Raw genomic sequence first — 25,000 nt, 5'->3', positions numbered from 1 at the left:
AGTAGGTCAGTGCTGAGGAGGCTTTCATAAGGGTTGTAGGGAGCAAAGTTAACTCAGACAATTTCATGTTGCGTATTCCGTTTTAATCCAGGTAGGTATGGAAATGTTACACATCTCCTCAAAGTCTGGTCCCTCTTGAAAATCATGTTTCATCTCAATCGGACTGCAGGATTAAAGATGAAGATATTCTCAGATTTGCGTTAAAGAACACTGGATTTTAAGATGGCTGCCTCTTAATTTGTTATCTTTAGCCATGTTTAAATGTTGTAAATCCAGTTATTAAGGTCTTATTTTTAACCATGTAGTGTCTTTGTGATACATGGCACTGTCAGTAGCTATGTTCAGTCAGGAGTCTGGTTTTACCAGTTTTGATTCTGTACTATACTGTACTGGGTTTTAAATTGGTCTTAAATTCAGTTCCAGTTATCAAACACAAAAAAGTCTGAAAGTTGTCTCTCTGAAACCTGCAGATTAGGGCTGGGCAATATATCGATATTATATCGATATCGTGATATGAGACTAGATATCGTCTTAGATTTTGGATATGGTAATATGGTGATATGGCATAAGTGTCTTTTCCTGGTTTTAAAGGCTGCATTACAGTAAAGTGATGTCATTTTCTGAACTTACCAGACTGTTCTAGCTGTTCTATTATTTGCCTTTACCCACTTAGTCATTATATCCACATTACTGATGATTATTTATCTAAAATCTCATTGTGTAAATATTTTGTGAAAGCACCAATAGTCATCCCTACAATATTGTCGCAATATCGATATCGAGGTATTTGGTCAAAAATATCATGATATTTGGTTTTGTCCATACCGCCCAGCCCTACACTGCAGATCTGTTTATTCATGCAGCGAGGGCTTGGTGAGCAGAGCTGCTCTTTTCCAGCTCCATGCTTGTTTTGCGGTCTCTCCTCCTCTGAATGTGACCTTCCCCTGAGCTGGTGTTTCTGTGATGAACCGATTCAGACTGTAGTCCGCATGCCGGGCCGCACAGCCGGCTCAGTTCAGTCAGAACACAGCAGATCCCTGGCAGAGCAGGTCGGCTGCAGGGCAGGAGGCTCACTCTTTTATCCAGCGGACGCCAAAACCCACCAGCCACCTCCACCATGTTGAATTCTGGATTGGTTAAAGAATCACCAGACAGGGTTGGGCGATAGGACGAATATATCGGCTATCGGCGATTGGCTGAGTCCATTGGCGGTTTTTGTCATTTTATTTTGCTAATTTAATGGTCTAATTTAATGGTAAATAATTAACCTGTAAAGCACAATTCAAAGCGTGCACGAATAGGAACTGGCAGTTGGAGTTGGGCCATATTTTGCACGTTCTTGTTGCACTGATTTCCAACGAGTCTTTCACTAAACAGAGCAGTGACTAAATGACAGTGAAGCCTCTCTAGTGGTCGCTGTCCGATCGATCGGTGCTGAAGAGCAAGGTCAATTCATAAATCATATTTGAGAACTAGACCAAAAGCTGTATGTGCAGTTGTGCATCCTGATCATTTAATAGCATAATATGTAATCCCCACCTGTCTGTTCATTTGGAGGCTGCCAGCAGAGGGAGGCTCCTTCATCTGACGCCATCCCACTCTTTTTCAAATCGTGTCGGAGCTGTTCAGCCTGTCTGGACTCGTTTGCAAAGACGGCAAATTACTTCATTTAAGTCCTTCGGCTTGCCAGTTTCGTGCGGTTTAAAACCAAAATAATCCCAAATAGGGGATTTTGTATTCTTTTTTGGCAACAAGCTCTTCCATGATTGTTGGCTGAAGATGGCGTGTGGGGAGTGGGGGGCTCCCCCGCCCCCCTGAGCGCCGCACACACACCTGCGCCAATATAACGGCAACCGCCGGTTGATGGGCTGACGGTGGCCGGTTGGAGAATTTGAACATATCGCCCAACCCTACCACCAGATAACGCCTGGTTACCTGCCGAAGTGGCTGCTTCAGCAGACTGGCAGGCTGGGGACGAAAAAAAGCGTTTTCACCTTTTCATTAGACAGTTTAAAGTGGAGAAAGACAGGAACGACTGGGAGAGAGAGAGAGAGAGGGATGACGTGGCAAAGGTCCTGGGCCGGACTCGAGCCCAGGACATCGCAGTTACACGGTACGCACCTGAGACCACCGAGCCACCGGGACGCCCCGACCACCAGCTGATGACTGGAAGGTTGCTGGTTTGAATCCCCAGACCGACTGGGGGAAAAAATGGACTGAATGTGAAATGCTGTCTCCCACGGTATCTGTGAGTCCTTAAAAAGTCTGAAAAAGTCTTAAATTATCTGAATTTAAGCCCTTAAAAAGTATTATTCAAATCTTAAATGCAGATATTAGAGGTTCCTTAGCGCTGCATGTTCACTCTCAGATGAATCCAGAACAGAGTGAGCAGAACATTCTGCATCCTGCTTTACTGAACACAGTTAGACTTCATGTCCCTTAACATTTAATTTCCCGCTTTCCTGTTTCTTCTCCTGCCAGTTTATAGTTTCACAACTTTCATTAGCCAAGTTCAGTCAGAAATAGTCTGGTTTAGACGGCTTTGTTTCTTTATTTTGGTTTTAAAATTGGTCTTCAATTCGATTCCAGGTGTTAGAAAGGCCTTAAAAGGTCTTAAATTTGTCTTTCTGAAACATGGAGCACAGTTATGTTTCCATTGATAAATAAAAGTTAAAATATGTAACAGCATTTGTTTGATGGCAGTGTTGAATGTTCTTTCTGCAATCAGATGGTTTTATTGAATGAAACAACACATTAACATAATCAGTTATAGGGTAAGGGACATAATGTTTTTGCAGTGTAATCATTTATTGTTTTCTAACTGTTTGTTTGTGTGTTTGTGGTTTTTAGTCGTGGAGGATCCTGCTGTTCGGGGCGCTCAACCTGCTGTGTACCGGCTGTCTGCTGATGTGGTGCAGCTCCACCAACAGCATGGGTGAGCACACACACACACACACACACACACACACACACACACACACACACAGACAAAGTGACAGAGGAAGACAGATATAGACACATGCAAACTGACACACACACACAGAGACAGATGTACACAGACAGACTGACAGAGACACACACACACACACACTCCTAGACACAAACAAGCAGAGATACTTGCCTACACACAATATACACAGATTGACAGATACACACACACACACACACAAACACACACACACACACACACACACACTCAAGCACGCCATGGCTTTAAGCCCATACTGTGAACAAGCCTTTAAGAAGTGTGTAAGCAGTGTCGTCTCACCACAGGGGCTCTGACTGATCCTGCTACTGGTGGTGTGTGTGTGTGTGTGTATGTATGTGTGTGTGTGTGTGTGTGTGTGTGTGTGTGTGTGTGTGGGGGGGGGGGGGTTACATCAGTGGAAATAGGGCACTGTAAAGGGCATGTTAAAGAAACACAGGCCGCAGGCTCGTCACACTGAGCATGTCTCTTTTTCAAACACATACAGTATATACAGTAGGCTGGACCCTCGTGTTGACCAAAGGACTGAGCTCTGGACACATTCAAACACAGCAGCTGGTTAGAAAAGGACGGTGACTCTGAGGACTGTCTGCGTGTTTGAAACCAGTCAGATTAGTCGGGGGCGGAGCCTGGCACTGCTGCTCTCCTGTTTTCTGTTGCAGGAACAGTGAGGAAGTTGCTCCAGTTAGCTAGATAGTGAAATAAACTGATGTTAATCAAGTCTGTGCTTTTGAATGAAAAGTATTTCCTTGATTAATCTCTGGTGTGGACAGTTGGTTTTCTAATAGTCGGGTTGCTGCAAAAACAAAATAACTCAGATTTACTGAGCAAAGTAGTTAGTGTTACAGCTAATATAGAAAGTACTTGGACCCTTATATCAGGCCAATACCTTTTATTACCTCCGCCAAGGAGGTTGTGTTTTCGGTGTCGTTTGTTTGTCTGTTAGCAGGATTACAGAAAAACTACTGGCCTGATTTTCATGAAACTTGGTGGAAGGGTGTAGCATGGGCCAAGGAAGAACCCATTACATTTTGGAGCGGATCCGGATCCGACTCACGAACAAGCAATAACAGCACGGACCTTGGTGGAGGTCTGCGCTCTCCGAGTGCCCTTCCTGTTAAACATCAGATCTGGTCCAGTCAGTGTCGTCCACCTCTGATATGATGATGATTGATTGATTGATTGATTGATTTTATTTGACAGATTTTAAAATACACATAGGTTTGAAGGCCCTTAGGCCACAACCATACACATATAAAGACTTATTTCCATTGTGGTCCTCGTTGTAAAAAGCAGTGGTCAGCACAGGCAGGTCTTGGCAATGCATGAATCACTTAAGACATAAAACAACATTAACATATACATTATATAAAGTAACTTACATTCAAAAAACGCACGTGGGCCGCGTAACTAGTTAGCATGCCGGAGTCTCGTTCGTTATCAGAATTAACAGAATTATCAGATTCTGATGATTATGATGATGATGTGATGCAGTTTGATTGATTACATATTTATTGTTGAATTGATCAATACTGCACTGGATCTCTATGAGAAGCCCTTAACCTGAACTGATTCTAATGAGACATTTTGATCGGATTGCTCATTAGTATGCATGAGTATTTTTTACTTAGCACACGGCTTTGTTGAATACTCAGTTCTGATTGGCCAATGAAGGCATTCGTTCACATACAATCATATCACTCTACAGTGATGAAGTTTGATTGATGTTATTGATTTCTTATCAAATTAATTGGCTACACTTTGTGGCTAAAATATGTCACAGCAGACAAACACTCAGCTAAAGATTTTTCCTATATTTTCATTTGTTCTACTTATCAAAAGTAGCTAATCTTACCGGAGTTGTTCTTACCGTATGTTTCTATGGTTACAGTTCTACCCACCCAACTTTTTCGGTGGAAGCATGTAAATTACTGAGTACTTGCAGTTTTGGGGCTGCTATCAGCAGCTTCCAAAAATATCAGTATTCTTGTCATGAAAAACCCATATCAATTGAACCCTAGAATACATAATACAAATGTGTCCATTACTGAGTGTGTATGTGTGTACATGCATGTGACTGAGGGAGTGTGTGACTCTGAGACAGTGAGTGTTTGTGTGTATATATACAGTATATGTGTGTGTGTGTGTGTGTGTGTGTCTGTGTCTCATTATCTGGATGGCTGTGTGAGCAGAGCAGCAGCACTTAAAGCCATTTCTCTGCCTCAGCTCAGCTGTCCACTGGCTTCGCTCCGGACCATGTGACGGGCTTATATTTAGGACGCTAAAAGACACGCACACACACACACACACACACACACACACACACACACACACACACACACACACACACACACATTTCTACATCCAGGAAAAATTGCATACAGGTATGCAAGTGTGTGTACACAAAAACGCACAAGTAAAGATGGGAAGTAACACATCTGACAAACTCAACCACATACTCAAGATTCAGCATGAACACACACACATTCTTGCATGCACACACACACACACATCTAAGTGTATGAATACGCACATGCACACACAGGCATATTCTGAGTGTGTTTCCACACATCACTAGGAGATGTGATGTGATTCGGTGTTCAGGTCCAGCGGTTTGTCCGTCCGGTTCGTCCGTCCGTGTTTTTACTGGTTCATAACAGGTCTGATCGCCAGATGACATCATGTGCTGATTTGCATATTAGTGGCATCAGCTTTACCGATTTTAAGATGTTTACAAGTTAAATCTAAGACTTTCCAAGACATTTAGAATTCTAGTCAGAATGAAATATAAGGTATTACTTTTTTATCACCCCTTCTAAATAACAGATTTAAGTCAGATCATCTAGAGACTGTGTCCCATCCCATCCAGCGATTTGCTCTCTTCATAATTGTTTGTTGTCCTCTTAGCTTGGATGAGATGGTTGGAAATATTCCCTCTACTTTGACGAGAAATGGTAGAAAAGTTTCTTTCTCTGGTGGAAGTATTCCCATTTCCTCCAGTAAAAGGACGACAGGAACATCGGACATCGGCGCTGTTTGGTTTCCCGATCGTTCACAGTAGAGGAAAATGACTGATCCTTATTTTAGAAGACAGGATGCAGTTGGCAATTTCTGGTGAACGTAACGTATGTCACGAAGTAATGACATTACTTTTGAAGCGAGTAATGCATTACTTAGTTTGAAAATCATCAGTCACGACGTATCCTTCCTTGCCCCTATCACGTGACCCTTTTCCAGAAGAAAACAAACACACCAGCCTTGACTACCAGTGGTTAATTCAACATGGATAACGAACTACAGGCGTTGCTGACCTTGTTGTCTATGCTAGCAGCTGTTGTGCAGTTAAATTCTGCATTTTATAATGCTGCTACTGCCTACATGCGCAGGAGGCAAGCTATTATTCACGCGCATGCCCAGTGTACGTGAATGGTCATGTGATGCGTTTTCAGACATGTTAGTATGGACGGAGATTATTTCTGAAACGCTTGTGTGGACGGAGATTGTTTTTGTTTTAAAACGAAAACGTATTGGTGTGGATGTGGCCTTAGAGTTAGGTCTAAGTCAGGGTGGGTCAAGGTCAAGGGTCAGGGAATGAATATAGGTCAATAGAACAACCTCACCTGTGTGTGTGTGTGGTACATGTGCATCGTTTCTGCTTGTTATCAGTAGATTCTGAGATGTCTGTCTGCCTGTCTGTCCGCCCGTCCGTCTCTCTGTCTGTCTACCTCCCTCTCTATCTGTCTGTCTGTCTGTCTGCTGTCTGTCTGTCTGTCTGTCTGTCTGTCTGTCTGTCTGTCTGTCTGTCTGTCTGTCTCTCCTGGGCAGAGCAGTGAGAGTCCCCACAGACCGGCCTGCAGTCAGACAGCAGTTCATCGTGTTTATGGTCGGCGAGCCTCGTCTCTGCCACCAACATTAAATCCTCTCAGGGATTCCATCACTCAGAAAAACGCTGCCATGAAAAGAACAACAAGCAACCTTATCCCCGCTAACCCCTCTGCCTGCAAATACTGCAACATAAGACACACACAGACACACACACACACACACACACACACACACACACAGTGAGCAGCAGTGGCGTCGGGTGTCGTGCAGACAGGAAGCGGAGGACAGAGGTATTGAACCAGCGAGGGAAGGCGACACCACCGTCGATACTCGGCCCCGATGAGAACAACAGGAGCAGACAGCGGCCCGGTCTCAATACTGTCACACACACTGTCTCCTCCCTTCGCTTTGTGCAGGAGCAGCAGAGCAGGCGTCCAGTGAGTGATTTTTGGTGGGGTGGTTTTAGGCCAGTGGTTCTCAACGTGCGGCCTGGGGGAACACCAGGGGTCCTTGAGGGGTGTTCCAAGGGGGTCCCCACTCCCCAGCAAAATTATGAATTGTTAAACTTCACCATTATTTCAGAAGTTAACACAATTAGAGAATGTACAAGAATGACTGATTGGATCAGAGTTTCACTGTTATCTCTCTACCTGCAATACAGATAGTCAAGGAATTCTGGAATCTAATCAAATGGGGGTCTGTGGCTCTAATGTGGACTAAATTAGGGGTCCTTGATATGACAAAGGTTGAGAATCACTGGTTTAGGTCAGTGGTTCTCATCTTGGGGTTCTGGAGATAATTTTGGGGGGGTCGCCAGATGATTTACGGGATAGGAAGAAATATATTTCTACCATACAAATTTATCATCATGTCATTTTTTCTGTTTTCCCCTAATTTTTTTTTTGCTTTTTTCTTGTGTATTACTGAATAGTTTTGAGCCTCTAGACCTCCTCTGATAATGAATCAAATGAAACGAGCCGAAAAGGGAAAATCATTCTTTGGTTGCGCTGTTCACCGCTCTGCAGTAACAAAATTAATTTAAACCATGTTTCCTCTCTGAGAAAACATGGTGCGGCCCCAGAGACGGAAGGTACAGCGCTGTGCCTTGTTTTCTCACAGTGTCTGCAGTCTGTGATTGCCTCGATTTTAGGGGTATTGCCTCGATTTTAGGGGTCAGTGTTTTTTTTTGTGTTTTTTTTGCATATCCAATATTAATTGGATATAGTCTGAACAGCAAAAAAACACGTGGAACCTGACCTTTGCAGATCAGATTTAAACCACATTCGTAGATGGTTTGAAATGTGACTCACATCGCAATCTCTGAAAATGCAGCTCAGCCTGACCGCTCAGATCGGATTTCAAGTGTATTTTATTTTTTATTTTTGTTGGGTCACTCCTCCCGCGACTCATATTTAACGTCACATGTTGTGACAAAAAGAGCAGAGAACGACAACAAACATGGAGGAGGAGGTTGAAGAGGTTTCCTGCCTCCTCTCTCAGTTCTGGACCGCAGGTGTAGAAATAAAACTGTATACTAAGAAATGTGGGAGAGAGAGGATCGGTCAGGTCGAGGCTACAGTGCACCAAACAGCAGTCAGATACCGGCCTGCTCCGTCGCTGTTGCTCTTGTGACTAGGGCTGTGCAAAAAAATCGATACAGCTGAGCATTGCAATATTTTTTTCCCTGATACTGTATCGATTTTCCAGCCCCTCGTATCGATACATTAAAAATATTATTCATGTTTTAAACGGATTTCAAATGTCCTTAAATTTACCTCAAATCCCTTTGAATTAAATAGTTTTGACTGATAGTTTTGAGTTTGTCCGCTGAGTTATCAATATAATGTGATGTACATATTAGACTACCCAGGTGGTACACAGCAAGTTGTATTTTCAGCTCTATTTTTAAATTTGTAATGTAAAATGTAATGTAGAGTATTGCAATGTATCACAATATGTATTGTATCGCAATGTATTGTGATACGTATCGCAATGTATTGTGATACATATCGTAATGTATTGTGATACGTATCGTATCGTAATGTATCGTGATACGTATCGTATGGTGAGGTCCTTGCCTATACCCAGCCTTACTTCTGACGAATGCGTTCTGCACAGAGGCTGAAAGATCAGTTCATGCAAAAGTGGCAAAGTGAGCTCAGAAGTATGACATCATGTAATATTTATGTAGTATTTAAACAAGAGCTTAAACTGGAAAGGTATCTGTTGTATGAAAACCAAAAGTATAGACAGGCTATCTGTAACTTTAGGGTGAACAACACCAGAATTCCCAAAGGTCATTGGAAGATATAAAGGGCTGGATAGAAACCAGAGGATTTGCAACCTTTGTAATGACAACCGAGTTGAGACGAGACAAGTATCATATTCTGTTTGAATGTAAGAGTGTAAGCATAATGAATTATAGAGAAAGGTATGTTTCTCTATAATTCTCTAAAAAAGCTATGTTTAAATTAATTTTGTTATTACAATCAGATAAGGCAAAAGTTATTTGTAAATTAGGAAGAATGTCCTTCCTTTAAGTAACATTTGTTGAACTTTAGCCATGCTGTGTGCTATCGTTTTGTTATTATTGTATGTTCTGTTTGTGCTCCATACCATGTGATCATGGTCTTGAGTCACAAATAAATAAATAAAAAATAAATAAAATAAAAACAAAATGGCATCATAAAAGCAGTAAGAATAAACAGCCAAACTTCCATGGCTACACTGTCTAAACACACAAATCTGATCTGATCACCTGTGAATTAGAACGTGAATTGGTATTCTTGAAACTCCATATAGCCATATATCCTTGTGTGTATGTGTACGTGTGTGTTTCTGCGTCTGTGTGTGTGTTTGCGTGTGTGTGTATGTCTGTGTGTATATGTATACACTGTGTGTGTGTGTGTGTGTGTGTCAGGGTAAATGAGATCTCTTCATGTCCCTAGCTGTTGGCTAAAGACCCTGATGATGTGGAGCGTTCAGTGTTTGTCTTCCACCTCATTAGACTGGAGCCACGTACACACACACACACTTACTTATGTGCATATATCACATGGACACACACAGCCAGATATTTGCTTCACAAGTTCACACGTACACACACACACACATACACACACACACACACAGACAGAGATCTGTGTTTGTGCATTCACACACTGCATTGAAACACATGCAAAGTCATACATGCATTTACCTGTACCACATACACACACACACACACCACATTGTACATGCACACAAATGCACAAAAATGCTGAATTATCTAATTATTTAGACAACGTTTATATCAAAATATTGACTTTTAAAAACGTAAATGAGCATAAATTAATTTTTAGTTCAATTTCCGTTTAGTTTGTTTTCAACTGGGGTCTTTGGTAGTTTTAGTGTAGTTTTTCTAGTTTTTTTTAAAGGTGTAATGATAGACGGTTGCAACAGGTATTTTGTATGTGTTTGCTACCCTGCACATAAACAAGAAGACAACCTGAAAACATTTCACACATTTTTTTTTAATTTAATATTAGTTAGTTTTACAAGTAAACAAGATTAATTTAGTTTTAGTTTTTTCACAGGTCTTATTTTTAATTATTATAGTATTCCAGTTTACGACAATGTTTTTTACTTTACTAGTTTTCACTTTCGTTTTAGTTTGACAGAGACAGAGAGAGAGAGAGAGAGAGAGAGATTGATTGGTTGATCCTTATTTATTTGTTAGTGCAGTGTGTATTAGGGCTGCGACTAACGATTATTTTCATTATCGATTAATGCATCGATTATTATTTTTTCGATTAATCATTTAGTCTATAAAATGTAAAAAAAATAATGACAACTGACAACGCATCACTATTTACCAGAGCCCAAAGCAATTCTTCAAATGTCCTCAATTTACCAAAAAAAAAATATTATTAAACAATTAAGTGGATAAATAAAATATTCAAAAAAACTCAAATGTCACTGCAGGTTTTCCAGACTGTATCTGTGGTCCGGAGGAACTTGTGTATTTACTGTGTGTGTAGTGTTGGTGAACTGTGTGTTTGTGTACTGTGTGTGTGTAGTGTTAGTGTACTGTGTGTTAGTGTACTGTACATTTAGTGTGTGTTGGTGTACTCTGCACCCTGTGACCCGTACAGCTGCTGCAATGAAGCGAGAGAAGAAAAACCCGCCAGGGAGAAATGATGCCATTGGTTAGAATGGAGAGAGAGAGTTTGATGCTGTGATGTTCTGTCTTGGTTCCCTCAGTGTTTTTCGTCGCCAGTGGATTGACGTTGAGCGATTGATTTCTGATTGGCTGTCGCTCTCCTGTCTTCCTCTGAAAGTCATTCTCACCGCTCTCTCCACTGACAGTGACTGGAGTTTGGTCTCTCCAGTCCGGGACACACTGGGATGGGGGGGGGATGATTGTGGTGCACTTCTTACCTTTTATCCATTTAGCAGACTCTCTAATCCAGAGCGACTTGCAGTGAAGTGAGGGCAACGAGAATAAACTTGAGTTCCTATATCACCAACTTTACAAGCAGCCAATAGCAGGGTCAAGGGTCAGAGTCATCGGCTGTGTTCAGACTGACAGCTCAAATCTGATTTTTGGCATATCCAGATTGGAGTCAGACTGATTTTATCAAGTCTGAACAGCAAAAAAAAAAAACACATGGAAACCGGTTTTTGCCACATTTGTCTGCGGTTAGAAATGAGATTCAGATCAGATTTCTACAGATGCATCTCAGTCTGACGCTCTGGACACTTATGGGCAGAAATATGTGTCACTAGAAACTGAAATTGAATTATTAATTAATTAATTATTAATTGAATTTGAATTGCTCAACTTGAATAATTGCATTAAAAAACTGAATTTGAATCACATAATTTGAATTTGTATTGTTTAACTTGAATAATTGCATTGAAAAACTGAATCTGAATAGAATAATTTGAAATTTAATTTATTAGAAACTGAATTCCAATAAACTTGAAACTGAATGTAATATTATGAAATTGAATTCATTTGCTCTGAAACTGTATTCAGTTCTCGCAATTCAAATTCAGTTCTTGCAATTCAATTTCAGTTTACTGAGACACCCATCCTGGTCGTTGAGGAAGAGCAATCGAGTGCAGATTCAGAGAACTCCTTTTCAGCCAATCAGCACCTACTGTATGTTTTTGACCACTCGCAATGCAACACATGACATGTTGGCGTCACATCCAGAGCGCCAGAAACTCAAAATGGAGAACGAAACCAACAGCATGTATCAATCTCCTCCTGCACCGTGACTAGACCGTTCTGTGGTGTGAAGGAGAAGATGACTCGTCTCCATTCTGCATTTGCACCTTCTTGTTTTGGTTCCATATTTAAAAAAAAAAACGTGCCATCGGGTCCCGTACATGCACGCGCCTACGTCGTTACCACGGCAACCAATGCAGATAGCTTAACACTGCCTGAACACGCAAATCCGACTTGATCACTTTACAAACGGTGTGCACAGTCAGTCCTAAGGAACTGAACAAAGCCGTAGTTCCCTGACTGTATCCCTGTGATCACGTAAGAGAGGAGAGCTGCGAAATGCAATAAAATTTGACATTTCTATCGTGACTCCGCAGGCGGATTTGAAGCCTCAGCAGTAACTGGCAAATTTTTTATTTTTTTTTTCTGGTCCATAGAGAATGTTAGTAGGTCATATTTTCTGTAGCATGTTCTGTTCTGCAGCTTCATGTATCTGGAGACGAGCTGCCGACCTGCCAGACTGGATCATGTCCATGTTTTGTCTGCACATCTACATTTAATTTATGCTCCTAGCTAAATTAGCTGCTTCGTTTGCAGCCGTTTTATTTTCATTTTTACCTCGGAATAAGTCGGTGATCTCTGAGACTCCAGAAACCTCGTGAAAAACAGACTTCTTGGTCGTGTGTTGATGCTTTAAATTTGACGTTTGATGCAGCTTGACTCCTTTAGAGTCTGTGTAGCCGCTGGAAACTGTTGCGTTTTGAAAATGTGTACATCCAACGCTTCCTGTGAGTTCTGCCTCTGGTGGAAATGAAGCATAACCCACATAGAAGTCTGCTCAGTGTTGAAGATATGGCCTAAGTGCATTCAGTGGCACACACACACACACACACACACACACACACACACACACACTGGCTTGCTCCTGTTAACCCCCCCTTTGCAAATCTAATTCCATGTTCTAGAGCAATGGGCACACTTACGCAATCAAAGCCACATATGTACTTATGTGTCCACACAGCTATAGGGACACATGCATGGACACACAGACATACACACACACACACACACACACACACACACACACACACACACACACACACACACACACACACACACAAACACACAATCTGGCCTCATTAGCTCATGACTAAGGGCTTTACAGAAGTGTACACACATACATGTACATACGCACACACTCTACAATCTGGCTTCATGTTCTCTTGACTTAACGGTCTCTTACACACACACACACACACACACACACACACACACACACACACACACACACACACACATACGTATGACTGTATAGACTCATGCATGCCTTGCTTGGTGGCTGTAAGGCTTGGTTAACCCATTGAACCTGAAGCTCATGGCTGAAGTTGAAAGTTGAAAGAGATAATCAGACTCCTGCTTATCCAGACTCACTGTTCTGATCTCATTTCCTCTGTGTGTGTGTGTGTGTGTGTGTGTGTGTAAAAGACCATTAGTCAAGAGAACGCAGGACCAGATTGTAGTGTGTGTGTGTGTGTGTATGTGTGTGTGGTTGCTAGAACATGTAGAGCAGGCTGTCCCTGTTACAAACCGATGCTCCTTAGTCGTCATTCTGAGTTCTTGATAAGATTAGATGAAACTGTATTGATTGTATTGTAACTGTATTGTATTGATATTTAGTGAATTATTTGGTAGTTACAGTGTAAAGCAAAGAAAAATAGAATCTGTGTAAAGTGGATTTTATAGTCCAATGTAAACGTAATGCATTTAAGATCGCCCCTAGTGCGAGTTGAGATTTTAGGACAGGTATGCAACACCTATGCAGAGACTCTTGTCAACCCCAATACGTCAAAATAGTCAAATAGCATCAGTCTCCGTTCAGAGACTCTATTTTCATTAAAGAATAAAATGTGCCGAAGACATCCAGATGAAGGGAAGCCTGTACACACACACAGCTGACATGTTCAACACCAGAACATACTGAGCACAAGTGTATGAATGGAAGTATAAGCCGAGGAGTACAGCATTTTAGATGATTCTACTGTAGATGACTCTACTGTACATTACTGTAGCTGACTCTATTGTAGTTGACTTTACTGTAGATAACTACTGTAGTTGACTCTACTGTAGATGTCTGTACTGTAGCTGACTTTACTGTAGATGACTCTACTGTAGATGACTCTACTGTACTTGATTCTACCATACATGACTGTACTATGGATGACTCTACTACAGTTGACTTTACTGTACTTGACTCTACTGTAGTTGACTCTACTGTAGTTGACTGTATTATAGTTGACTCTACTGTAGTTGACTGTACTGTAGATGACTCTACTGTAGATGACTGTTTTGTAGATGACTCTACTGTAGATGACTGTATTGTAGATGACTCTACTGTTGATGACTTTACTGTAGTTGACTCTACTGTAGATGACTCTACTGTAGATGACTGTATTGTAGTTGACTCTACTGTATTTTACTGTAGATGACTACTGTAGTTGACTCTACTGTAGATGACTGTATTGTAGTTGACTCTACTGTATTTTACTGTAGATGACTACTGTAGTTGACTCTACTGTAGTTGACTCTGTTGTACTTGACTGTATTGTAGTTGACTCTACTGTAGTTGACTCTACTGTAGATGACTCTACTGTAGATGACTCTACTGTAGATGACTGTATTGTAGTTGACTCTACTATAGTTGACTCTACTGTAGATGACTGTATTGTAGTTGACTCTACTGTAGTTGACTCCACTGTTGTTGACTCTGTTGTACTTGACTGTACTGTAGTTGACTCTGCTATAGTTGACTCTACTGTAGATGACTGTATTGTAGTTGACTCTACTGTAGTTGACTCTACTGTAGTTGACTCTATTGTAGATACCTGTATTGGAGATGACTCCACTGTTGTTGACTCTGTTGTACTTGACTGTATTGTAGTTGACTCTGCTATAGTTGACTCTACTGTAGTTGACTCTACTGTAGATGACTCTACTGTAGTAGATTCTACTGTAGCTCTATGAGCAGAGCTGCTGGCAGCTGCTGGTCTGTCTCTGAGTGTTTTCCCTTCTGCTGTTTATCAATACACTGCTGCTGTGTGGCAATACACACAACCAATCACTGTGTGTGTGTGTATGTGTGTGTGTTTATTATCTTGTTTTGTGTATGCTGGAGTATTATATGTGATGGTGCTGATCAAGGTTAGCAGTGTGGGGTGTGTGTGTGTGTGTGTGTGTGTGTGTGTGTGTGTGTGTGTGTGTGTATGTGTGTGTGTGCGTGCCCATGTGTGTGTCTAAGTGCTGTTTAAGCAGAGTCGTGGCCCGTCTTGTTCCACTGGTGCTGAAACATAATCTGATGATGATTCTACAGAACTCTGTGTGTGTGTGTGTGTGTGTGTGTGTGTGTGTGTGTGTGTGTGTGTGTGTGTGTGTGTGTGTGTGTGTGTGTGTGTGTGTGTGTGTGTGTGTGTGTGTCCTCCTGTATCAAATTGTGCAGTGGACAACTGGATCAGCTTTCAGCTTTTTACAAAGCAAGACATCAGCTCTTTGTCTCAGCGGACCCAACACACACACACACACACACACACACACACACACACACACACACACACACATACACACACACACACACACACACACACACACAGCAGCTCTTTAAGCATCTTTGTCTGTCTCTCTTTCGTCCTCTTTACCACTCTGACACACAAACAATTCAGCTCTGTTTCACCTAAACCCACCTCTTCCTCTCTCACACACACACACACACACACACACACACACACACACACACACACACACCTGCTCTGTCATTCACCTTATCTCACCTCTCACTCCTGTCACTCACCTCTCTCTCTCTCTCTCTCTCTCTCTCTCTCTCTCTCTCTCTCTCTCTCTCTCTCTCTCTCCTCTCTCTCTGTCTCTCTCTCTCTCTCTCCTTCTCCTGTCTCCTCTCCTTCCTGCTGATGGATGGACTGCCTTTTACCTTGTGTGTGTATCTTTGTGAATACGACTGTGTTCGTATTTTGTATGTGTGTGTGTGTGAGGAGTGTCAGTTTCTGTCTTTTTAGGTGTGTGTGTGTGTGAGTGTGTGTCTGTGCCTACACTGCTTTTCTAACACAACATCACAGATTTTATTTTCCATTTTCAGGCTATTTTACTATCATAATCATTGCAAGATGCCTATTCATTACATGAACAAGATTAAAAACAAGTTTTTATTTTGTATTTTAGAAATATAAAATATATATAGAAAATATATAGTATATCCTCTACAACTGTACACTATGAAACTATATCACTCTTTATAGAAAATCGTTGTTGTGGTTATTATTGTAGTTGTGGTTTATGTTGGAGTGGTTGTAGTAGTTGTGTTGTGATTCTACTTGTGCTTGTTGTTATGGTGGTTGTTGTGGGGGTTGTGTTTTTTGTTGTGGCTATTGTAGTTACGGTTCATGTTGTATGTGATTGTTGTAGTTGTGGTTGTTATAGTTCCTGTGGTGGTTGTTGTAGTTCTTGTGGTTGTAGTTGTGGTTGTTATAGTTCCTGTGGTGGTTGTTGTAGTTCTTGGGGTTGTAGTTGTGGTTGTTATAGTTCCTGTGGTGGTTGTTGTAGTTCTTGGGGTTGTAGTTGTGGTTGTTATAGTTCCTGTGGTCGTTTGTAGCTGTTATGGTTCTTGTTGTGGTGCTGATGCCGGTGGTTGTTATTGTGGTTGTGGTTGTTGTAGTCGTGGTGGTTGTTGTTGTTACTGTTGTTGTGGTTGTTGTAGTCATGGTGGTTGTTGTTGTGGTTGTGATGGTTGTTGTGTTGCTGTGGTTCCCAGAAACACAGAACTGTTTCTCCACTGTCTATCTTCTCTTCCCAGAATCCTTTGTTTTGGATTAAAGCTGATTAGGTTTTAGGGACGAGAGATGTGAGACCAGAGAGCTGGTTTAGTCTTACCAGCCTGCTGGAAAGACTAAAGACCGAAAGACGTCATAGTGTGTGTGTGTGTGTGTGTGTGCGTGTGTGTGTGTGTGTGTGTGTGTGTGTGTGTGTGTGTGTGCGTGCATTGCCCTGTGATTATTTGTCCCTTTATATGTATTATATGTGTCTCTGTTTGTTTGCCTCTCTTTGTGTGTTTGTGTGTCCTTCTGTATTTGTGTATCCTGTCCCTGTGTGCGTGTGTGTGTGTGTGTGTGTGTGTGTGTGTGTGTGTGTGTCTCCAGCTGCCTTCGTCCCGGAGCAGCGCTGAGAAACCAGGTCAAGTGTCTGTTCCACAGACGAATAAACACACCTCCTCCTCCTCTTCCTCCTCTTCCTCCTTTCCTCTCTCCTCGTCTCCTCTGTCCTCTTTCCCCTCATCTACACCTCGTCTTCTCCTCCTCCTCTTCCTCCTGCCTCAGTCCTCACTCTCTTCTTTCCTCTCCGCCTCTGTGTTTTCCTTCCTCTCTTTCCCCCCCTCTTTTTCAGAGATTAAGACTGAGCCAGTGATGAGAGGAAGAGTCTGTTTGTGTGTGTGTGTGTGTGTGTGTGTGTGTGTGTGTGTGTGTGTGTGTGCGTGTGTGTGTGTGTGTTAGGGTGTAGAGATATGTGTGTGATTACATTTTGGTAGAAGTAGGGAAATGTGTGTGTTTGTGTGTGTGTTTGTGTTGGCGTTGGGCGATTTTGACAGTTTCATTTAGGCTCAGCAAATGCCTCCCTAGAGAAAGAGAGAGACAGAGAGAGACAGAGACACAGAGAGAGAGACCGAGAGAGACCAAGAGAGACAGAGAGAGAGACCGAGAGAGAGACATAAAAAAAAAAAAAATTCAGTTATTTTATTGTCATGACTCTTCAATCACAAACTTTATCACAAACACCAATGCAGTGTAGAAACTGTACATTAAAATAGGAACATTCATGTACTATACTGTAATACCAATACAAATGCATTTAATTACATTAAAGAGTTCCAAAATGCAGAACATTTAGCTCTACAAATCATTCAAAAGCCAGTAAGGGCAAATCAAACATTGTAGTAACCATTTTGTTTGTGTGTGTGTGTGTGTGTGTGTGTGTGTGTGTGTCTGCTCACAAAAACATATGAGCACACTTTATAAATCCCCATGTAGCAGTTAGGTCATTGCAACAGCAAGTACTCATAGCATACAGCATATGAAGAGAATATGAACAGGAAAATTAGAATATACGTAGATATATATATAATCTATCAAATGGGGGGTTGTTTAAATATACACAATCAGCAATTCAATAAATGACCATGTACGTAAAATTGTATGAAAGAAAAGTATAGATTATAGTTATGAGTATGCAAAATATCTGCAATATATAATAATTAGAAGGACATGCAAATATGAAGAAATTCAGATATGTGAATTTACTGCACATGTACGAAATGTGTGTCGTATTACCATTAACATATTTGTCTCTGTGTGTGTGTGTGTGTGTGTGTGTAGCCTTGTTTTTTGGCTTTGTGTCAGCCCAATGTTTGTGTGCATATCCATGAGTTTGTTTGTTTGCATGTTTATCCAGCAATGGTTGAGTGTGCATATGTGATCTGAGCTGTGTGTGTGTGTGTGTGTGTGTGTGTGTGTGTGTGTGTGTGTGTGTGTGTGTGTGTGTGTGTGTGTGTTGTCCCTAGGCCCTCGGTGTTCCTGTGTGTCAGAACACAGCTGGTGAAGCAGTCAGTCCCACGGGGCCTTTAGAACAGGGAACACACACTCGCATGCTCCTGACTGTGTGTGTGTGTGTGTGTGTGTGTGTGTGTGTGTGCGTGCGTGCGTGTGTGTTCCCTCTCTCCTGCGATCAGCTCCCCTTACTCTCCAAACAGCCACCACATCTGCTTTGCTCTCAATATGGCTCACTAATCTAAACAGTCACATACGTGTATAGTCACACACACACACACACACACACACACACACACACACACACACACACACCGATTAGGGCTCTATCTGCACCCATGGGATCCCATCTCGAGCGTCCTTAAAGGGACAGTTGAGGTTTTTCAGGAGGCCGTCTGGCTCTGTTCAGTCTCTTTACCTGCCAGCTGCAGTGTGAGCAGAGGGACTGGACCAACTGAGGCTCAGTGCCTGGACCAAGACAGCTAATGGCAGCTGTGGAGGGAGGGGAGAGACAGGACATGACATGACATCACATAACGTAAAATCACATAACATCACATAATACAACATAACATCATATAACATCACATAATACAGCATAACATCACATAACATCACATAACATAACGTAACATCACATAACATCACATAACATAACATAACGTAACATCACATAACATCACATAATACAACGTAACATCATATAACATCACATAATACAGCATAACATCAAATAACATCACATAATACAACGTAACATCATATAACATCACATAATACAGCGTAACATCAAATAACATCACATAATACAACGTAACATCACATAACATCACATAATACAACGTAACATCACATAACATCACATAATACAACGTAACATCACATAACATCACATAATACAACGTAACATCATATAACATCACATAATACAGCGTAACATCATATAACATCACATAATACAGCATAACATCAAATAACATCACATAATACAACATAACATCATATAACATCACATAATACAGCGTAACATCACATAACCTCACATAATACAACGTAACATCACATAACATCACATAATACAACGTAAAATCACATAACATCACATAATAAAATGTAACATCACATAACATAACGTAACATCACATAACATCACATAATACAACGTAACATCACATAACATCACATAATACAACGTAACATCACATAACATAACGTAAAATCATATAACGTAAAATCACATAACATCACATAATACAACGTAACATCACATAACATAACGTAAAATCATATAACGTAAAATCACATAACATGACATAATACAACGTAACATCACATAACATAACGTAAAATCATATAACGTAAAATCACATAACATCACATAATACAACGTAACATCACATAACATAACGTAAAATCATATAACGTAAAATCACATAACATGACATAATACAACGTAACATCACATAACATAACGTAACATCATATAACGTAACATCACATAACATCACATAATACAACGTAACATCACATAACATAACGTAAAATCATATAACGTAAAATCACATAACATGACATAATACAACGTAACATCACATAACATAACGTAAAATCATATAACGTAACATCACATAACATCACATAACATCACATAACATCACATAATACAACGTAACATCACATAACATAACGTAAAATCATATAACGTAAAATCACATAACATCACATAATACAACGTAACATCACATAACATAACGTAAAATCATATAACGTAACATCACATAACATCACATAATACAACGTAACATCACATAACATAACGTAAAATCATATAACGTAAAATCACATAACATGACATAATACAACGTAACATCACATAACATAACGTAAAATCATATAACGTAACATCACATAACATCACATAATACAACGTAACATCACATAATACAACGTAACATCACATAACATAACGTAACATCATATAACGTAACATCACATAACATCACATAATACAACGTAACATCACATAACGTCACGTTACATTATCACATAACATGCCATGACATAAAACAACTTAACATCACATTACATCACACACAAAACAACATAACATCACATAGCATCACATAACATCACAACATTACAACATCACATGACATCACATGACAACATGACATCACATAACACAACGTAACATAATGTACCATGGCATGACGTAATATAACACAAGTAACATCACATAACACCACATGACATGACATGACATGACATTTTGTGGTTGCTTTTATCCAAAGCAGTCCACTAAGGATAGGTCGTAAAAACTGAATATTTGAATATTAATTTTTGTCTATTTTTTAATCTTTTGTAAGGCACTATATAAATAAAGTTCACTTACTTTCATGAGAATCAACGTTGATTTTTGTAATCTGACTGCTAACTATTCTTTAAATGTTGAGAAGTCGTTAAGTAAGGCATTATTATTATAAAATAATAATAAAATAAGCGTGGCCGGTGTGATTCACAGCTATCACACAGCTACTTACCACAGACCACATTAACTGACTCTAAATGTTGTTTAAAATGATGTAATAATGTACAAGCTTCTGCAAAAAACGAGTCCAGCAGGACTGTCTGCAGTAACCAAGCAGGGGGACCCCCCCCATGCACACACACACACACACACACACACACACACACACACACACACACACACACACACACACACACACACACACACACACACACACACACACACACACACACACACATCACATCACGTAGCATACCAGAAATTTGCTCCATTGAATCACTCACCACACACTTACTAGCGTACCTATTTTCTTACACACTGTTTGTGGTTGCTCATCAGATGATATGTTACATTGATTAGTATTAGAGGAGTGGGGGGGGGGGCTGGAGGGTACAGGGTCAAGGCGGGGGGTGGGGGGGTGTAATGGGGTAGGTAGGGTGCGTTTGGTTTAGCATATCACCACCAGCTGCTTCCCAAATCCCACATGGAGATACGAGAAGCCGGCTTTACCTCATCTGCTAAATGGAGGCAGAGATACAAGGTTCACTCTGGTTTCCATATTGACAGAAGCTGCTTGTCACTTCATGTGAGGACGACAAGCCGTCGTGTGTGTGTGTGTGTGTGTGTGTGTGTGCGTGTGTGTGTGTGTGCTGAGTGAAAGTGAAAGTGTGTATGAACATGATTTTGAATATGTTTGCATTTGTAAACACTGTCTGTGAGAGAGAGAGAGAGAGAGAGTATGGACATGCATTTGGAAATGTTTAAGTATCTGTGTGAATTTGTGTGTGTGTGTGTGTGTGTGTGTGTGTGTGTCCTCACTCCCTGGTGTAGGAGGAGATCAGAGGAGGAGGTCAGGCTTCTTGCCGTCTCGAGTTCCTCCTCTCCATCTGGACTCTCCTATTCATTTACTACATCAAACTTCTCTTTCCTACATGCCTTTTCTCTCCTCGCTCATCTTTTTTCCTCTTTTCTTCCTCTCCTCCTCCTCCTCCTCCCCTCCTTCTCACCCTTTATTCCTGCTGCCAGTCTTAATCTATCTCCATCTATCTCCCATCTATTCTCCCTCTCCTCTTTTGCTTCCTCGCCTCCGTCTTTCCTCCCTCCTCTTTGCTCCCGTCTAACTCTCCTCTTTCCCCTCCTCTCTCCCTTTCCTCTCCTTTGTCTCCTCCTTACCTCCGTCCATCCATCCATCCCTCCTCCCCTTGACTCTTCTTGCCAGTCCCTCATTAGTTACTATCTATCTCCTCTTTCCTCTTTCCTCTTTTCTCGCCTCTCTCTCCTCCTCTTACTCATTTTCCCAGACAAATTAGTTCTCATCTCCCTTCTCCTTTCTCTCCTCCCTCATCTCCTCCTTTCCTCCTGCTCTCCCTCCTCTCTTTTCTCCTTCCTGACCAGTTAGCTCACATCTCCCTCCTGTCTGCATGTTTTACCATTCCCCACTTTCCTCCCATCTATTTCCCCTCCTCCTCCTCCTCCTCCTCCTCCTCCTCAGTTGTCGGTCATCCATCAGGCTCCAGTGTTGCTGTCAGCAGGTGACAACAGGAGATCCAGATGATTCATCTCTTTAGTAGAAAACTACACCCCTCCTTTGTTACAGATGAAGTCAGGCCGGCTATCTTTTACAGTTTACAGTTCAGTCATTTATGTTTTGTTCCATTCAGAGTCGGAAGCCATAAATTTCCTGCTGGTAGGTCGTAAATCCAAAGCTACAGGTCGGAAAAACCTGTGGGGGAAACACGGACGCCTGTGAGATTTTCTTTGCTCGATGTAAAATACTGTAACAGCTGATGTTATGGTGATGATATTTGGCAGTGGTAGCTAGCTAGTTAGCATAGAACAACTGTAACTGCAACTTTACATTTCAAATCTAGGTTTTTTAACCATTTCTCACACGGGGGTTTTGGTAGATGTAAGGTCATGCAATGCTGAAAATCAAACTTAGGTGTATTGTGACGGTTCTAAACATGTTAAAGTAACGCTGTGTAGAGTTTACAGTGTGTGATGTCAGATAACTGCATCACGGAAACTTTGGGGTTGAGAAATCTTGAAGTTCCTTACTTGGAATTTAGACTTGAATCGCCATTCTAATACACTTTTTTCCCAGAAAGAAGTGTGAATTTCTCTGGAGTGCAGCAGTAGCTGGTTTATCTTGAGTGGCTTGAATGTGTGAGCAGGTTCAGGGGGTTCAGTGCCTTGCTCAAAGACACTTTGACAGGACACATTGGCACTTTGGCTGTTGTGGGGATTGAACCTGGGACCCAGCGGTTACAGGGCGGTCTCTCTAACCACCAGGCCGCCCTCCCATCCCCAGCCCAGCAGTTGGCTTTTAACCCGGAACAAAATTTAATCAATTTAAGTCTCATTCTGGGAGCGAGGCTCATTGAAAAGAAACAACATATCCATGTTAACAAGTGAATTAATGGGTAACAGCTTCATCCATCAGGCTGTCAGGATGCTGAACTCTCTCTCCTCTGCTTCCAAAAAGTCTGGACTGTAACCCAGCCATCCCCACCCCACACACACACAAACACACACACACATCAAACAGCACCAACCATAAGGAACTTTTATACAAACATATTACGCACACACACACACCTACACTCAGCACCAGCCACTTTGTACAAAATACTACAAAAATTGCTGCTACTACTCATCCTGTGGATGACTTATTATTACTTACACATCCTTTTATGACTACTTGTACTACTCTGTTATTATTGCAGTTTTTTATTCTTGATCTGTGCCTTGTTATTGCCCTCCCAGACCCCCCAGCTTAACTTATAATTATTTAAATTCTTAGTCCTTTTTTAGTATCTTTTTATCCTAGTATTTTTATACCCTTGTTGTTTTGTTTTGTACTTGTATTTGCCTGCACCGTGATCTGAGAGAAACGGCATTTTGATCCTCTGTATGTCCTGTACATATGGCAGAATTGACAATAAAGTTGACTCTGACTAGAATCTGACATCCAGTCTTAAAATTGGATTTTTTGCTTAAAATCTGCCAAGGAGAGTAAATGACTTGTTAGATTGGTATCATTTTTTCATCTTTTTATAGGGAAAGTTGACTGAACCACTGGCCTGCTTCACATTCACACAGTCCCACACATTCACTCTGGGGTCTGCCCAGTAAAGCCACAGTCTCCTGCTGCTGAGCGGGGTTCAGTCCCAGCCTGTTCAGGGATTCGAACCGGCGACCCTCCGGTTACTAGCCCGCCTCTCTGACCTCTGACCTCTGACCTCCGAGCTGCAGAGAGCCGGACTGAGTGGAAGCGGTTAGTCGGCTCTGTCGCATGGAGAGCCGACACACAGACCGGTGACCCAGTTAGTTCCAACATTCACACACACAGTATCAAAACAGTATTAACATGCTGTGGCTCTACTCAGCATGTAAAACAATTAGATTAACATAATTGTATTGTAGGTGATTGTGTCTGTGTCTGCATTTATTGGATACGCCTGAATCAGTAATGAACTATATGTGTGTGTGTGTGTGTGTGTGTGTGTGTGTACATTTGTGCGTGCTTTCATCTCTCATGTTGGTGTGTTTACTGTGTGTGTATTTGCGTGTTTTTATTAATGCACATTATTGTGAGCACACTCCATCCATTTTGGGTGCATGACCTTATATTGTGTGTGTGTATGCACCTATCCTGTGTGTGTGTGTGTGTGTGTGTGTGTGTGTGTGTGTGTGTGTGTGTGTGTGTGTGTGTGTGTGTGTGTGTGTGTGTGTGTGTGTGTGTGTGTGTGTGTGTGTGTGTGTGTGTGTGTGTGTGTGTGTGTGTGTGTGTGTGTGTGTGTGTGTGTGTGTGTGTGTGTGTGTGCAGCCCTCTGGTCCAGTCT

The 25,000-nt window shown here is 41.3% G+C and overlaps 1 protein-coding gene across 1 annotated transcript in view; it reads left to right on the top strand.

Moving 5' to 3' along the window:
* The window catches only part of LOC139667659 (zinc transporter 6-like), a gene marked incomplete at its 3' end in the record, with an annotated part of 50,887 nt that overhangs the window by 16,174 nt on the left and 9,713 nt on the right, over nucleotides 1-25,000 (top strand). The window contains exon 4 of the mRNA XM_071547144.1: nucleotides 2,851-2,935. Coding sequence (XP_071403245.1) covers nucleotides 2,851-2,935 — 85 coding nt within the window. The remainder of the gene's footprint in view (nucleotides 1-2,850; nucleotides 2,936-25,000) is intronic.

This window comes from Centroberyx affinis, unplaced genomic scaffold (genome assembly GCF_046629955.1).
Source record: "Centroberyx affinis isolate AG114_WGS23_722 - 3 ecotype Tasmania unplaced genomic scaffold, CSIRO-AGI_Caff_v1 ptg005689l_1, whole genome shotgun sequence".
Classification (NCBI taxonomy): domain Eukaryota; kingdom Metazoa; phylum Chordata; class Actinopteri; order Beryciformes; family Berycidae; genus Centroberyx; species Centroberyx affinis.
The sequence above is the reverse complement of the archived record's forward strand: the minus strand, read 5'-3'. Positions and strand labels throughout refer to the sequence as shown.